A 16,753-nucleotide genomic window follows, 5' to 3' on the forward strand; every position below is an offset into this window, starting at 1 on the left:
AATGGTAAGTTTGATGTTTCTTCTTGGATTATTGATACCGGTGTTACTCATCATGTTACCGGTGAGAAATCTTGGTTGTTTGACGTCCATACCGTTGATTGTCTTGTTGGTTTGCCTAATGGTGAAACAGTGTTTGCTTCTTTGGGAGGATCTGTTCGACTGTCAGATAAAATCATCTTACATCATTTTCCTTATGTGCTTTATTTACGTTGCAACTTACTCTTCCTCCCCCAACTTACTGATAATTTACGCACTATTATCTCTTTTAATTCTTATATGTGTTCTATTTAGGACCCACTGAAGGAGCTGATTGGAACAGGAGTTAGGAGGGACGGCCTATACTATTTTAGCCAATCGAACGTGGTGCAACATGTGTCCACTGTCATGGCAGTGTCAGCATTGGAATTGTGGCATCGACGATTAGGGCATCCTTCCGAGAGAGTAGTTAAGTTGCTTCTTCATGTCAGTAGTGATAAGAGTAGTTTAGCAAATGATTGTGAAGTATGTTTACGTGCTAAGCATCCTAGAGATAAATTTTATTTAAGTCATAATAAAGCGTCTAGAATATTTTAAAAAATACATTGTGATTTGTGGGGTCCATATCGACATGTTTTATCGTGTGGAGCTCGTTATTTTCTAACAATTATTGATGATATTTCCCGAGCTATTTGGATCTACTTGTTGGTTGATAAAATATAGGTGTTTCAGATGTTTATGGCTTTTGTTACTATGGTTGATCGAAAATTTAATCAAACAGTTCAAGTTGTAGAAAGTGATAATGGTACCAAATTTAATTGTTTGATCAATTATTTTACTTTCACTGGTATTCTGTTTCAAATCTCTTGTGTGGGTACTCCGCAACAGAATGAGAGAGTAAAGAGGAAGCATAAACATGTGTTGAATGTTGTGAGGGCTCTAAGATTTCAGGCCAATTTGCCTATTTTTTCTGGGGTGAATGTGTTCTTGCTGCTTCTCATCTCATAAATCGTACCCCCACACCCATATTACAAAATAAAACACCTTTCAAAATTTTATTTCATAAACCTCCTTCTCTCGATGCTATTAGTACCTTTGGATGTTTGTGTTTTGCTCATAATCAGAAAACTCAGGGTGATAAATTTGCTAGTCAGAGCAGAAAGTGTTTGTTTGTGGAATATCCTTTTGGTAAGAAAGGGCGACGGTTGTTTGATTTTGATACGAAGGAATATTTTGTCTCTTGCGATGTAAAATTTATGGAGGATGTATTTTCTTTTGCTTGTCCGGAAGATGTTCATATTTCCTCTAATTTTTTTGATATGGGTGCTGAAATTGATAGTAATTTTATGGTGTACGGAGATGAATTAGGAGGCAAAGTTGATCGTTCGGAGGCTGCCGGGCAGCAGCCGCAAGCTACAGCCCATCTAGCGTCTGCTTGCAGCCAGGATGAGCTGCAACCAACGGCCACTGCCCAGACCACTGGAAGGTGGCTTGGGGCGTGGTTTTCGGGAGAAATTTCCCTCTGTTTTGCTTCGTGATCATGTGACATACTCAGTTTTTGCTAATAGTCTGTCTCCTACTACTCTGATTAATAATCGCTCCTCAAGTACTCCCTATCCTTTGACACACTATATTAATTATGACAATTTTTCATTAAATTATCGTAAGTTTCTTGCAACTATTATTTCTGGTAAGGATCCTAAGACCTTCAAAGAAGCCATGAAATACGAAGGTTGGAGAAATTCAATGAAAGGAGAGATACGTGCATTGGAAGACAATGATACATGGACTTTGGAACATCTTTCTCCGGGTAAGAAAGCACTTGATAATCAATGGGTGTATAAGACCAAGTTTTTGTCAAATGGAGATGTGGAACAACTCAAATCGCGCTTGGTTGTGTTAGGAAATCATCAACAAGTAGGGATTGACTACAATGAAACTTTTGCTCCTGTCGCCAAGATGACTACTATTCGAGCCTTCCTAGCCATTGCAACATCAAAAAATTGGGAACTTTACCAAATGGATGTTCATCACGCCTTTTTACATGATGACCTTGATGAGGAGGTGTATATGAAGCTCCCTACCGAGTTTGAAAGTCCAGATCCTGGGTTGGTGTGTCGTTTGCGCAAATCGTTGTATGGGTTGAAACAAGCCCCTAGATGTTGGTTTGCAAAATTGGTGACTGCTTTAAAAGGGTATGGTTTCCTACAATTCTATTCTGATTATTCTCTTTTTACATTTACTAGAGGAAATATTCAGATTAATATCTTGATTTATGTTGATGATCTTATTATTTCTGGGAATGATTCTGCTGCACTTGCAACTTTCAAAGCCTATTTGAGTGATTATTTCAAAATGAAAGACCTTGGGTCTCTCAAATATTTTTTGAGTATTGAAGTAGCTCGTAGTTCATCAGGGTTGTTTTTGTGTAATGACCCTCAAGGTCATTTTTGGAATTTTTGTAAAATGACCATTTTACCCCTCCCTTTAGATGCCCCGAGTCATTTCTAATTGTTACCGGGTGTTGATTTTTAGAAAATCCTATGAAAAGTTAAGTGTTTGGAAATTATGAGTTTCATAAGCTTTAAATGTTAAAAAGTGGTATTTGGGGTCAATTGAAGCTACGAGTCTCAGAATGGAATTCTGTCGATTCCAGCAGCTCCGAAATGTTGAAATAGGCTTAGGAGACTTTACGGAATCAGTTTTGGAGCTGTAACGAAGATTTGAGGCCTTGAGTTGAGAATTTGAGGAACTTTAAGCCAAGGTTTGACTTTGGTCAACTTTTGGAGTTCCGATGCTCGGAATGGAATTCCGACAACTCCGTTGGATTCAAGAGATGGTTTTTGGTCTAGAAGAAGTATTGGTTGAATTTTTAGAGGTCCCGAGTCCATTTTGGTATTTTAAAGGCCTAAGTTAGTTTAGTTGCGACTTTTTGAGTTTTGGGCCAACGAAATCTCGAATTCAAATTTTGATGGTTCCATCAGCTCCGGAATGACCAAATTAGGCTAGTAGAACTGTTGGAATGACTATCGAGTCAATCGATACGAATTTGGGGCTATTTGGCGCTTTTGACTTTGAAACTTAGCCTATAGTTGACTTTGGTCAACATTTTTGGAAAATGTGCTCGAATAAAAATTCTGACAGCGCGGTTAGTTCCGAAATGTTGATTTTGGTCTAGAACGACCCTTCGTTCGCTTTTTGAGGCTTCCGAACTAATATCGAGGCCCGTGGTGAAATATGACTTAAAATGACTCTTGGATGTGGGGCCCACTTTTTATTATAATAACCTCGTATGAGAATTCTGAATGCGCCATTGAGTCCGAAATATCGAATTTAGTAGGGTAGCATATCTGGTTTATTTTTATCGGATTCCGAACGAATTCCGAGGGTCCATTCGGAGATTTTAAATAATGAAAAACCAGAAAAATCTGGTGCAATAGTGCAGATTTTGCACCAGATTTTCAGATTTTTCTCCTCAACTTTGAACCCTCATTTCTTGAGTTCTAGAGCTCCAAATTGGGTGATTCAAAAGGCAAAATTGTGAGGTTTTTCGTGGAGAACGCATTGGAGAGATTGAAAACTGATTTGGAGCATTCGATTCAGGTAAAAATCGTGATTTTATTTGCAGCAGTATCCATTTTCGGAATGGATTTTTGAAGAACTTTGACAAGTTATTTCTTGACCAATATAAATCCGATTTGGGTGATTCCAGAGGCTATCTTGCGTGGAAATTTAAGGAGAACATCGTGGAAGTTTCAGAATCTGTTTTTGGCACGTCGTTCGAGGTAATAAATTGATTTTTAGCTGCAGATTTAGTGATTTTCAGAATGAAATTTTATTGAATTTTGAAAGAGTGTATCTTGGTCAATATAACTCCGTTTTGAGTGATTCTTGAGGCTAGATTGTGGGGTTTTTCGCAAGGATCATCATAGTGCAATTTGTTTGGGTTGAAAGAGTCTCGTATTTCCAGAATTTACTGATTTTGATGCTGCCATTTTTAGTCCTTTAGTCCGAATTTATGAGTTTTGGTTGTTTGATCGTCTTGCGTAATTTCCCACCCCGAATTGTGTTATAAATCTGATTTGTGAGCTTGGAGTGACGTTTAGAACCTGTTTTAGGGGTCAAATCCGGAATTTCGTATGTGGGCCCCACAATTCCCGTTTTCGACCCAAAAATTGGTCCATTTCCAAAAATTATGAAATTAGTGTCTAAACGACCGTATCGACGTTGCGGTTCTATTTTTGACAGTTTGGAAGCGTTTCGAGGTCGTTCGAAAGGGAAAAGCTCCAGCACAGTGATTTGAAGCTCGCGTGTTTAGCCTACAGGTAGGCTACGGTTTTACCTTTCTTTAGATTGAGCTGGAATGTGTGAAAGCATGTTGAAATAGTTGGAATTTGGGTTGGGTAGTTTGATTGTATATCTTAGGTGTTAGAAATCATGTTTTAGGCTTATTATCGGGTTTTCGGATATTTAGAAGCATGTGTATCTTGTCGTTATTTGTTAGCATTACAAGTATAGTTGAATGAGTATGTTGTTGATACGGTGGGGTATGTTGGCCTTAGTATAGGATGTAAACTTGCTTTAGATGTCCCGGCGTCGCTCCGGTAAACTTAGATCCTTGTAGAATAGTGTAGCGGGCTAGTGCCTGGTAGTTTGGCCTTAGCTAGGCGTTACTCTTGCTCTTAAAAATACCACCATCCATAACTCGGTATAATCGTGACTTTCATGATGCGTCGGCAATACTAGATTTCGTGATCGTTGACTTTGGCTCTGGTTTCAGTTTTGGCGGCATATTGGTTGACTCATCGGGATGGAGATTCTTGGTACTATTATTGTTTAGTTGGAAAGGGGAATATTCGGCACCATAGGATAAAATATCTGTGAGCATCCGGGTACCCAGTCCCGGCCTCCATTCTGAATTATCGGGGAGCATCCGGGTACTCAGTCCCGGCCTCCGTCGACTTGCTAGTATGACGAGCATCCGGGTATCCAGTCCTGGCCTCGATCATATCGATGTATTACAGCGAGCATCCTGGTACCAGTCCAGGCCTCGACTGCACCGATGTATTACGGCGAGCATCCGGGTACCCAGTCCCGGCCTCGACCGTACTGATGTATTATGGCAAGCATCCGGGTACCCAGTCCCGGCCTTGGCCACTTTGAACATTCGGGCGAGCATCTGGATCCCAGTCCCGGCCTCGACCCCTAAGTCACCCCTAGATCGATTGACTCTTGGAGATTCTGGGTTTTGGAAATGATACAGTACTTCGGTTCCTGACATCGCAGATTCTTGGTTCCTAGCCTTGGTAGTTGTAGCTATTCTGTGTACTCGGCGAACTTATGGGGGTTCGTCCGGGTTTTTATTTAACTTGCGTACGAGTGTCCTGGCTGGGCTTATGGGGGCCCAGTTGGGTATAGTTAGCTGTAGATCTCGTAGATAGTACTTTTTTCACTTTAGATGCTTATGTTGATTCCTATTTAGGCTTATTCCTCTTTTTCATATTGTTTTCACCTTTTCTGCTCAGTCGGCCTATGATGCCTACTGGGTACCTGTTGTTTTGGTACTCATACTACACTCTGCATCTACTTTCGTGATGCAGGACCGAGCACCAGCTACTGTCACGAATAGATCGATCTTGTTGTAGTCAGATTCGGAGACTAGGGTGATAACTTGGCGTTTTTGGATCACTTCTGTCTCCTTCAGAATGGATGGCCCGTCTTTTGCCTTTTGAGACTAGCCAGTTGTTGTATATATATGTCTGGTCCACTTTCGGGACTTGTACTCATCTTTTATTTTATAGCAGCTCTGTACTTGTGACTTCCAGGTTCTGGGAAGGATCTTTAGTTATTTAAAACATGTTTTGGTTTACTTCCGCTTATTCATTCTGTTTACTTTTATAATTCAATGCTCTTATATAGTTTTAGCCTTCAAACACATTACTTGAAGTTCCGGGTTGACGGGTTGGCTTACCTACTAGAGGGTTATAGTAGGTGTCATCATGACTTACGTCAACGCAAGTATACTCTTGATATTATCTCTGAAGCAGGGTTATTAGGTGCAAAGCCAAGTGGGTTCCCTATTGAGTAAAATCATAAACTTGGCCTTGCAAATGGAGATTTGTTGTCGGATCCAGAGGTCTACCGTAGATTAGTCGTGCGTTTGATTTATTTGGAGGTCACTCGACCGGACTTGGCATACTCTATTCATATTTTGTCTCAATTCATGCAAGAACCCCAAATTGAACATTGGAAAGCGGCCTTACGAGTGGTCCGTTATTTGAAAGGCACCCAGGACAGGGTATTTTGTTGCGTGCCGACAATGAGTTGACTTTGCAGGGATGGTTTGATTTTGATTGGGCGGCTTGTCCGCTTACTCGTTGTTCGTTGACAGGTTGGCTAGTATTTCTAGGTCAATCTCCCATCTCTTGGAAGACAAAGAAGCAGCACGCAGTTTCTAGATCTTCTTCAGAGGCTGAATATAGGTCCATGACTGCGGTCACTTGTGAGTTGAAGTGGCTGAAAGGTCTGTTGTTGAGTTTAGGTATACAACATCCCAAGGCGATCAAATTATTTTGTGATAGTCAATCCGCTTTGAACATTGCAAAAAATCCAGTTTTCCATGAACGAACAAAGCACATTGAGGTAGATTGTCACTTTGTTCGTGATGCAATTAATGAAGGATTGATCTCTTCGTCACACGTTTTAAAATCTTCACAATTGGCAGACATTTTTATCAAAGCTCTCGGCAAAACTCAGTTTGACTTCTTGCTTTCCAAGTTGGGCATTTTTTATTTCCATGCTCCAACTTGAGAGGGGGGGGGGGGGTATTGCAGTATAAATATTTGGTAACATATAATTAGTTTCCTTCCTTTGTTTGGTAGCATATTTGGTAACATATAATTAGTTTCCTTCTTTGTTTGATAGCATATTTGGTAACATATAATTAGTTTCCTTATTTCAATATTGTATCACAATATATATATTCTCCTTTGGGGAATGAATGAACACGGGAAAAGTTTACACAGTTCTTTTCAATTTTGAACTTGTATGTACTATTTATGTAATACATATGTATTGAAGGAATGCTAATTTCAATCATATACTTCCCCTAACTTTATGACCACGAGACCTATATTTTACATATATTGTAGTAATAAAGTGTTGGAGATAAATGTAAAGTATTTTCTTCTCTGGCTACGAAGATGTTTCAACTCTCTCCGTTTCAATTTAATTGTCATGTTTTGAGTGGCTTGAAGTTTAAGAAAATAAAAAATATTTTTGATTATGGTGGTCTTAAATTAAAGATATGTAGAATAAATTAAAATATCTTTTTAACATGTTATGTGGAAAATTTAAATTAAAGAATTGCCAAAAATAAAAAAAAACTTTCTTTTTGAAACGAAATTAAAAAAAAATACAAGAAACAAATTGAAACTAAAAAAAAGTAGAAATTATCACATCAAGGCTATAGCACATGTACTTTGAAGAAGCATGGGCTTCGCAGTCTTTCATCAATGGTCCAACTTGCTCATTTTTAGGCTTTGGCACATGTAGTTGTGGCTTTGGCAATTGCAAATTTGTTGCTGAATAGTATTTGTTTTGTTAATTTGCTACTCTAGTTAACATGGCCTTTTAACAACAAAATACTAGTATTGTTTATGGCTTTGTTGTGTCTAGTAAGTTTCTCGAAACGACATTGTTTGTTGTTTCATAACCGTAGAGGCACCTAGGCGGATCAAGAATTTTTAAAATATGGGTGCACCGCTAAAAAATAAAAGAAAACATGTAATAAGTGGAATATAATCCTAGTCCTCAAGGTAATTGAATTTTAGCATGAGTGCCAGCAGGTAATCTTATAGCCAATTGCAATTGGTTCACTGAATAGTTTTGGTTTTGTTAATTTGGTACTCTAGATATAACTTACCAGGATCATTTTTTCATATATTTTTAAAAATAAAATAACGATGCAAGATAGAGAAAAATAGAGAGAATTTAATACCAACATTCTGAATATGGACTCACAAAATGAAGATTAGTAAACATGACACCACATTGCTCCAATCCATTGAAGGTGTTAACGAACATCGATTTTTTTTATTATTATCATAGTCTTTAATAACTCACACGTTACACGCAAACTTTCACAAAAGTAAAATCATGGAAGAAAATACAGTAAACGATAAAAGTAACTACTACAACTTATTATTCCTCTTAATTCCAACAAGATTTTGCTAATACTACTTAACAGTAACAGAACATTGGAGTAGTGACGTAATTGGGTAAATCAGCTAGACAATAGAGATATAATTGGTGTCTTCATTTTTCTTTTTTCTTCCTAATTTAACTCCCAAGTCCCACCCCATAACTATAGCTCGAATCAACAACAAAAAGGCGCTGGCAACTCTGCAAAAAGACAAATGGAAATGGTGGGTTTTAAAATACTACTTATGAAGGGGTCATTTGTTTTGTTGATTAAGTTATACCACAATTATAATATAATGCCAAGTCTGGTTGGATCGGATAAGATGGTATATTCAGGATTAAGTTTGAGACAAAACTTATACATTATTTGGTTAAATGTATAAATTTGATCTCACTTTCAACCAAACAAAGTATAAATTTAATTCCTAACTTAATGCTGAGAGATCCCATCTTATCCCATGAACCAAACATGGGCTTCCAATTTAATTCTTGAAAAGTTCCAAACAATGTTCCTGGTCCAAATTCCTGCTCCAGAACTTCTTGTAATACTCAGCATACGTGAAGTCCTGATAAATGACTGGAGATCCATCTTCTGTGAGGAGTTTTGGAGCACTGATTTTCGCGCTATCGCACGGACAAAGGAACGAAGCCACTGACATCCTGGCTCTGTCTGAATTCACAATAGCTCGATGCCACACGCTTTTGTACTTACCATTACTCACTGCCTGGACAATCACCATTGAGTGGTATTAGATTAAAATCTATTGTAAAGTATACTGATAGTGTAAAGATTTTTACACAAACAATAAAGGGGTTCCCCTTCGTCGGTAAATTGTACTGCACAAACAAACAGGGCAAAAACATTACAATTTTCATTGTAGTGGCAAAACTAGTTTAAAATTTTCTTTAGCTCATAGGTTCAATTCTTTTGAGTTTCCTTATTAAAATCTTTGACTTCAGCATTGCTACGATAGTATGCAACATGCCTTATTTTGCATATTAGTTGTCGCAGTTAAATGAATAAATGACCTAGTAGTTATGGTTTAGGTGAACCGATAGTGTAAAAATCAATGCTTATACTCCTTTTATTCTATTCTGTGCATCGCTATTTCTTATTAATCTGTTCTAAAAAAAGAATCAACTCATTCCTATTTTTTCCTAATGAAAAGTTTTTACAGCCAAAGATTATAAGACATATTTAAGACAATAAGTTTCAAAATTTAGTAACTGAGACACAAATGTTATGTGCTATCTATTACTTTGTTAAATTTTGTACCAAATTAAACTATTGACAAATAAAATGAAACGGAGGAAGTAATGACTAACTAAATCACAAGTACTAAAAGGGGTTGTGGTTTACCTGCAATTGATCACCAAGATTAATAACAAAGGCATCTGGTTGAGGTTTGACAGCCAACCATTTGCCATCTTTAAGAACTTGAAGACCAGGTACTTGCAAGTCTTGTAGAAGAATTGTAAGTGAATTTGGATCAGTATGGGCCGGAAGCCCATATGTGAGTTCTGGTTGTGGACATGGAGGATAAAAATTGATAGCCATATGTTGGCCTTGTTCCCCCAACACATCTTTTATACACTCTTTCTCTAACCCCAGGCTCTCTGCTATGGCTTCCTGTAATCTGAATCCCAGTTGTCGAACTTCTGTGCAATATCTGCTCACTATCTCCCTGCGACAATGTCATCAATTAACATGAATATTCCTCTTCCAATTAAAACAAACAATTTACCAAAGATGAATATTGGTGCATCAAAACCTCTATAATATTTATGCATGTACTGAAATCTTGTAAAGAATTTATATTCTCTACACAGTAGTGATGTAGCGAAAACTTACTAGTTCATTGTAATTTGACAAAGTTGTGCAAATATAGCCTTATTAGACTTGACAAAATATTAGATTTTCATCTAATATTTATAAAAGTTAATATTTGTAATCTAATCGATTTTTCAGAGTTTTTAAACGATGGTCTAAAAGGTCCATAGGTAATAAGAATGCAGCCTGTATTATACATAGTTAAAGTTGTCCAGAAGAATAAAAGTTAACTAGAATCCTCGACTCAATTGATACATACTTGTTCTTCTAGTACTGTTAAAAGACCTAAGGGGGGTTCTTTGGTAGAGGATAGGGCACAGTATTTTGAAATTCGAACTAAAAAAATGAGATAAACTATAGCTATGGCTTAAATACTTTGCATAGGCTTTATATTTTACGTCAAAAATATCCGTTATCCACCTTTTAATCTAAAAATATCCTTCTACCCTTCCATTCACCTTTTTGGCTCACTATAATCCTAAAAAATAACAACACTCTTTTAGTTTTTTATTTTTTTAAAATATTTATCATGTGTTATTTTCTTATTAGATAGAATAAAAATCCCATCTCCACTAATTTTTGTCATAATTTATCCAAGCCAAAAACAATATGCCTCTTCAAACCCCAATTTTTTTTAAAAAAAATCTAATAGATTTTGTTGCTTTAGCTTTTTCTTCTTATTTTTTTTTAAGTTTGTTTTAAGATAATGAAGAAGATATTGTTTTGATTTGGATAAATTATGGGGAAAATATATAAAAAAAAAGTTTTTTTATTTTCTGTATTTTTTTAAATTTAATTTTTTATGGTTATCAAATATATATATTTTTTGGTTTAGATAAATTATGAGGAAAAAAATATTCTAATTATACGTATTATTTTAAGATAGTTTTACAATAACTATCTAAGAACTATCATGTAATAAATAAAAAAAATTAATTTATTAATTTTTAACTATCTTGTAATAACTAAAAAATAATCAATATTATTAAACAGAAAAAAAATCAAGCCAACAACTAAAAAAGTCTAGTCATTTTTTTTGATTAATCGGATAAAAATTTTTTTAGTCTTGTTCATCAATGTAGCTTTTTTTAAAAAAAAAAAAAAATTGGATGGCCGGGGGAGGGGGGGGGATGTCTTGGAGAGGTTTAATTTATTTAGCTTAGATAAATTATGAAGAAAATTTACTAGAGGTTAATTTTTATTCATCCAATAAGAAATGACATATGATAAGTATTTTTTAAAAATAAAAAATAAAGAGAGGGTTGTTAGTTTCAAAATTATAGTGAGCCAAAAAGGTAAATGAAATAATATTTTTAAACCAAAAGATAAGTAGAAAAGTATTTTTAGATCAAAAAATAAATAAAAATTATTTTTAAATCCTTTTCTGTAATTCAAAAATATTTTTAGCCATTTTTCATATATTTTATAAACAAGTTACTTGATGGCCGGTAGGGATAATAAGAATAATAATTCCCATATAAAGCGTGAGATTATATTATCTGATTAATAAAATTGTAAAATTAATTATTTCATATAAAGAATGAGATAACTAATCTCATAAGATACTGTTATCTATTCCATTCCGTATACGAAACGAGATGTCACTCTAAAAGTGGCTATGAATGCACATGCACTTAGGTGTTCCATCAGGACAGATAGTCAACAGAAAAATAAAGTGGGCAACAGGCAAATCATGAAGATCAGCAGACAATCCAACTTAGCACACTAATTAACGCGTGAAATCAGCCGCAGTTAGCATTGACAAATTACAAATAATAAATAAACAAATACGTGGTGTTGCGTTGGCTCCCAAATTAATCAAATGCCTCATGTATGAACCAAAACACCCACTATTCTTTGTCTTACGTTATGCCATTGAATTTATGTTGCAAGTCACTTTCATTTGGTAAAGTAGTCATTAAAAGCGCGTTTTTTAGCATTGAAAAACAAGAAAATCGGCATATTTCAATGGCTAAATGATTTAGATCCTCATTGTTTACCCACCGTCATTTACTCTCTTTTTTAAAAAAATAAATAAATAAATAATTTTTACCACTACTCATTAATTATAAAACCAGGAAAAAAAATTATGTAGTTGTTGATAGAACTTGAGAGGAAATGGAATTGACCAACTACAAATTGATAAAAAGAAAATATCATTTTCAAATTTCTCATACGTAAAAACGAATATAGAATGTATAAAAATTAAAAAATTCTAATAAAAATTTCATAAAATTTTAATACAATAAATTATAAATGACAAGAAGAGTAATCAAAAACCATAAGAGATTCCGGAGGAAACAGTTTATTTTTGGAGGCGCAAATTATGTAAAATAAGTTTATATTAGGCAAATGAGAAAAATTTGAATTGACACTTAAAAAGAGGAGAGCTTTTTTGGACTCAAGGACCAGCCCCAGAATTCAGATCTATAAAAAAGAGTATAGATAATACTAACTACCCCTTCATGGGTAATTTTACTTTTGAGGTTTACGTGTTCCTTCATCATAATTAAGAGTAAATTCATACTAAAATATAATGAAAAGACATATATTTGGATTGAAAGTATAATTGGAATAAAATAATGTACTTAAATTATTTTTGATTTTTCAATATATATTTGGCCTTATTCTGTAATATTTCCTTCGTGTGTATTTACTTATTTACTTTGAATTTTTTATGCTTACTAAAAAATAATGATTCATATAAGTGTATTACCACAATAGTCATATTAATTAGTAATATTTAGTTTTGAATTTTGAAGATACATAATTAATTCTGAGGTAATACATGATACAAAACTTCTCTTGATACACTAGTAAAGACAAATAAGTAATAATAATAATAATAAAAGTTATTATTATTAAAAGTACCCATGAAGCAAATAGCCATAGTACTTACTTTTAACAAAAACAATATTATATTAAATAAAATATTATTTTCTATCAAAAAAATAGCAGTACTTGCTAAAAAAACAAAAAAGGAGACTTCGTGAGTCGTCGAAAGCCGACACAAAAAATGAGTTAAATAAACCCATCACCTATCACTTTTGTCTGCTTACGTTACCAAATGATCTATTAATTGACGTCATAACAAGGGTGACACTCTCATTGCTTACGTGTCAACCAATGGGCAAATATAACTATAATGATGCCGTCATCAAATGTTGTCAACAATGACGTAATAATTAATTAATTAAGGGAATAGACGCAGATATACACCTCAACTTTTTTAAAAATTAGTGCATATCTATTCTGTCTGCTAACAAATGAATGCATATTTATCTTTTTGTTAACGTATTTATATATACTTAATTAAAAAATATTGAAAAAATTATAATGTTTTTTTTTTATTTCAAAAATGTCACATGACTTTTCAAAATTATCTCACCCTTTTTTACACCTCTAAATTCAACCCGAATGGGGAAAAAAAATTATACTCTTATACAAACTCATAAAATGAATTTGGACCATGTCTGAATAGATGAAGAATTGCTTTTCTAAATTGGATTTGGTCGTAAAAAACAATAGATAAGGTATTTTTTTAAGTCACACAAATTTTGAAATTTAAAAGTTAATTTTAAGATATCCTTTTTAATTCAATTTATTAATGAAAAGAGTAAATCCACACTATTTATTAGATGGCAAATATATATATGCATCATTTATGAAAAGACGGTATATATATCACTCTTTTAAGGAGTATACTTCAAATCTCAAGTGTATATTTGCCCTTTGCCCATTAATTAATCCATTTGGCTACACCTTGAAGCAAGATTTTTGGGACATCTTGAATAGTCAAATGTGGCTATTGTAGAGGTTATCGGATGTTGAGGAGAGGCAACAAAAATATAGACTAGGTCAAGGATACATCTTTTGAAAAAATCAATTGTGATACAATATTTGAACCTACTAGATGGAAATATAGTATAGGTTACCAAAACAACTGAATACGCGTGCTAAACACACATTAAAATATGAAAATAAGAAGGAATAAAATAAAAAATAAAAAAGTAAAGAAATGAAAAATGGTTGGGGCATTCAAAGGGAACATGAAAAAATCAAGATCAATTTGTGCATTATTGAGAGGTTAGCTACGGAAATTAATTAACTGGTTTAAATTTGTCAAGAGAATCATCTTTCTTTTTTGCTTTAATATATATATTTTTTGAATGATTAGACCCTTTATAGGATGAAATAATTTATTAATAGTAGCCCTAATTAAATTAATTACTACTATTAGTTATTAAATATTTCTAATTATAGTATGATTTTGTTTAGTGATATTTCATATTTTAATTAATTTTACATTCTACAGACAAACACCTGACACATGTTCAGAAAAGAATATTCTCTTTAAATATTGTATTTTTATTAAAATATATATAAACAATTAGATACGTAACAACATCTGATACAAGGCACTTGTTATTTGAGGTTACTCCATGCATTACTATACAAATAAAGTAGTTGACGTGTATAAGGATAAAACTAATGACTCAGATAGCAATGTAATATATCTATTAAGACGAGTAAAAAGTTTATTAATGGAGTTTACCTGAAAGATGAGGGATTAGACGGCCATTCAGGAGCATATTTGTCTAGAGGATAACAATGAAATCTGAGATAATCTCTCCAATTGTGAACCGTCTCCTTTTTAACATTAAAACTAGTAGATAGTCTCACGGTCTTCGAAGGGTCATCTGAATATAATTTTAGCTTCTCTTCTACTGGTAGATTAAAAAATTCCGCCGCTACCTCTAGCATTTGCTCTACAACTTTCTTTGGTACGCCGTGATTAATTACCTAATTATCATTACCATATCAAGTTCGTTAATTAACTGGAAAATCAAAAGGTAGTAATTCATGAGTTCAATAATAAGAACCTGAAAGAAACCAAAAATTCGACAGGCTTCGCCAATTTGACGGATTATTTGAGTTGGGTCTTCGCAGCCTAAGTCAATTACTGGAACATTTTCACAATCGGCCACTTCCGATAGGCGTGGCCGATCGGATTCGGGTCGGATATAACTTTGAGGGAGAGTAGTGTGGCGAATTCCGCTGGAAATAACTTTGGTTTCCATAGAATCAGTGGCGCAGTATATAATTATAATTAAATTGGAAAAAAGAAAGGACTAATAATTTGTAATTTACAAATGAAGATGATTTGCTTGCAATATTCTTCTGGGAAAGTATTAGTTATATAGAGGCCAGGGATAGCTACACCCCCCCCCCACCCCCCATGTTGGTCACTCTACTTATTTTCAAGTATATTAGGAATTTTCTTTAGCTCCACAGCATGAATTCGTAGATAAGTAGTATACTACTTCTTTGAAAACAAAATTACATTTATTTAAGCAACAAAAATTTCCCAGCATAATTTAATTACTCCATCCATTTTCGATTTATTATGAAGTTTAATTTAAAAGAAAATATAGAAAAACTTTGTAATATTTCAAAATTATTCTTAAAATAAACAATTTTTTAAATAGAAGAGAACGTGGACTTTTTACTAAATAAATGGACCCAATATAAATAAATGTTGATGATATTATTAATATTAGTCAGAAATATATTATTCTTTTGAAATATTAACTAAAAAAAGTATGGCACATAACTACTCAGTTTAAATTTGGTTTTTTTATTTTCTTGTATAGTCATTTTCTAAATGGACGTCTCTTCCTTTTTTTAATAATTTTTTAATTTTAAATTTTTACGTGATATTTTTAAAATTATAAAATTAATTATATTTTGATATATTATACATATTTTTAATTAATATTAAAATAAGCAGAGTACTATATATTAATTTGTAGATCTGACCGTCATCATCAGATTCTTTGTACTTCTAACCACTAGGGTTAAACATATTTCGCTTGCATATAACCTAAATAGTAAAATCAAAATACTTGCCTTTAAAATAAAATTTAGTGTCTGTTTGGTTTAATTATTTTAAACAGTTTATAAACTTTAAAAGAATTGGGGTAATTCAATTTATTTTTTGGCTTATAAGCTATTTTCAGTTTATAAGTTATTTTAAATAAATTGAGTCAAATAAATTCAATTATTTTTTTTTAACTTATTTTTAAGTGTAGAATGAATTTAGATTAACCAATCAAATACTCAAAAAAATTGAAAAAAAAGCAACTTATAAACAACTTACCAACATTACTAAATCAATTAATTTATAAATAAGTTGGTAACGAATCACGAACTACTTTAATCCCGTGTGTAATTAAATGTAAATTTTGATGACGGCCGTACCTGTCTTTGATTTGATCGGCCTTCTTTTAGAGTGGTCAGACTCAAACGATGTGCCGACGTCCATGAGAAATGCAAACTAATTTTTTTAGAACAATTATGCTCCGCCAAAAATGATAAAATAAATAAACAAAAATTTAATTAACGTAATGTAAGCAAATGAAAATTGGGTCTAACATCATATGAACAAGAAAGGGATGGTTTCCATCTTCGTTTATTTACATGATATATGAGTACAGGCCACCGAACTATTGCGGGGAGAGAAGGGGGTGGGGTGAATATATTTCTGATCCTTGAATATTACGTTCTAAATCAGACAGTTAAAATTCAAATAAAGTATGCCATCATTCGAGGGGGAGGGGGTTAATAGAAAGAACCTCACATTGGATTGAGGCAAGATATGTGGCTTTCTTATAAGGCTTGAACTAAAGAAACGAGTTAGGCTCAAAACTTAAATTAACAATAAATTACGTAAGAAATTACATA

The 16,753-nt window shown here is 33.6% G+C and overlaps 1 protein-coding gene and 1 long non-coding RNA gene across 2 annotated transcripts; one reads left to right on the forward strand and one right to left on the reverse strand.

Annotated features, from left to right (window-relative positions):
• The first annotated feature begins 4,163 nt into the window (after positions 1–4,163).
• Positions 4,164–5,845, forward strand: LOC129894355 (uncharacterized). The gene is made up of 2 exons (XR_008767672.1): positions 4,164–4,301; positions 5,577–5,845. It is a non-coding gene; the product is annotated as an uncharacterized LOC129894355 (long non-coding RNA).
• A 2,196-nt stretch (positions 5,846–8,041) lies between these two features.
• Positions 8,042–15,193, reverse strand: LOC129894437 (protein DOWNY MILDEW RESISTANCE 6). Its single transcript, XM_055970137.1, has 4 exons — positions 14,893–15,193; positions 14,565–14,812; positions 9,539–9,863; positions 8,042–8,903 (listed from the first exon to the last, which is right to left on the reverse strand). The coding sequence occupies exons 1-4, from the start codon at positions 15,088–15,090 to the stop codon at positions 8,661–8,663; spliced, it is 1,014 nt and encodes a 337-aa protein (XP_055826112.1). The 5' UTR covers positions 15,091–15,193; the 3' UTR covers positions 8,042–8,660.
• Positions 15,194–16,753: the final 1,560 nt, after the last annotated feature.

The sequence above is a fragment of the Solanum dulcamara genome, chromosome 7, assembly GCF_947179165.1.
Source record: "Solanum dulcamara chromosome 7, daSolDulc1.2, whole genome shotgun sequence".
Classification (NCBI taxonomy): Eukaryota; Viridiplantae; Streptophyta; class Magnoliopsida; order Solanales; family Solanaceae; genus Solanum; species Solanum dulcamara.

What these genes read in the sequence shown, in the direction of transcription:
- LOC129894437 (XM_055970137.1), bottom strand. Translation starts at nt 15,090, where the DNA reads ATGGAAACCAAAGTTATTTCCAGCGGAATTCGCCACACTACTCTCCCT. An exon ending in TCTAATCCCTCATCTTTCAG is followed by an intron (nt 9,864 to 14,564) that starts GTAAACTCCATT and finishes ACATTGTCGCAG; the next exon opens with GGAGATAGTGAGCAGATATT. An exon ending in ATCTTGGTGATCAATTGCAG is followed by an intron (nt 8,904 to 9,538) that starts GTAAACCACAAC and finishes GTGATTGTCCAG; the next exon opens with GCAGTGAGTAATGGTAAGTA.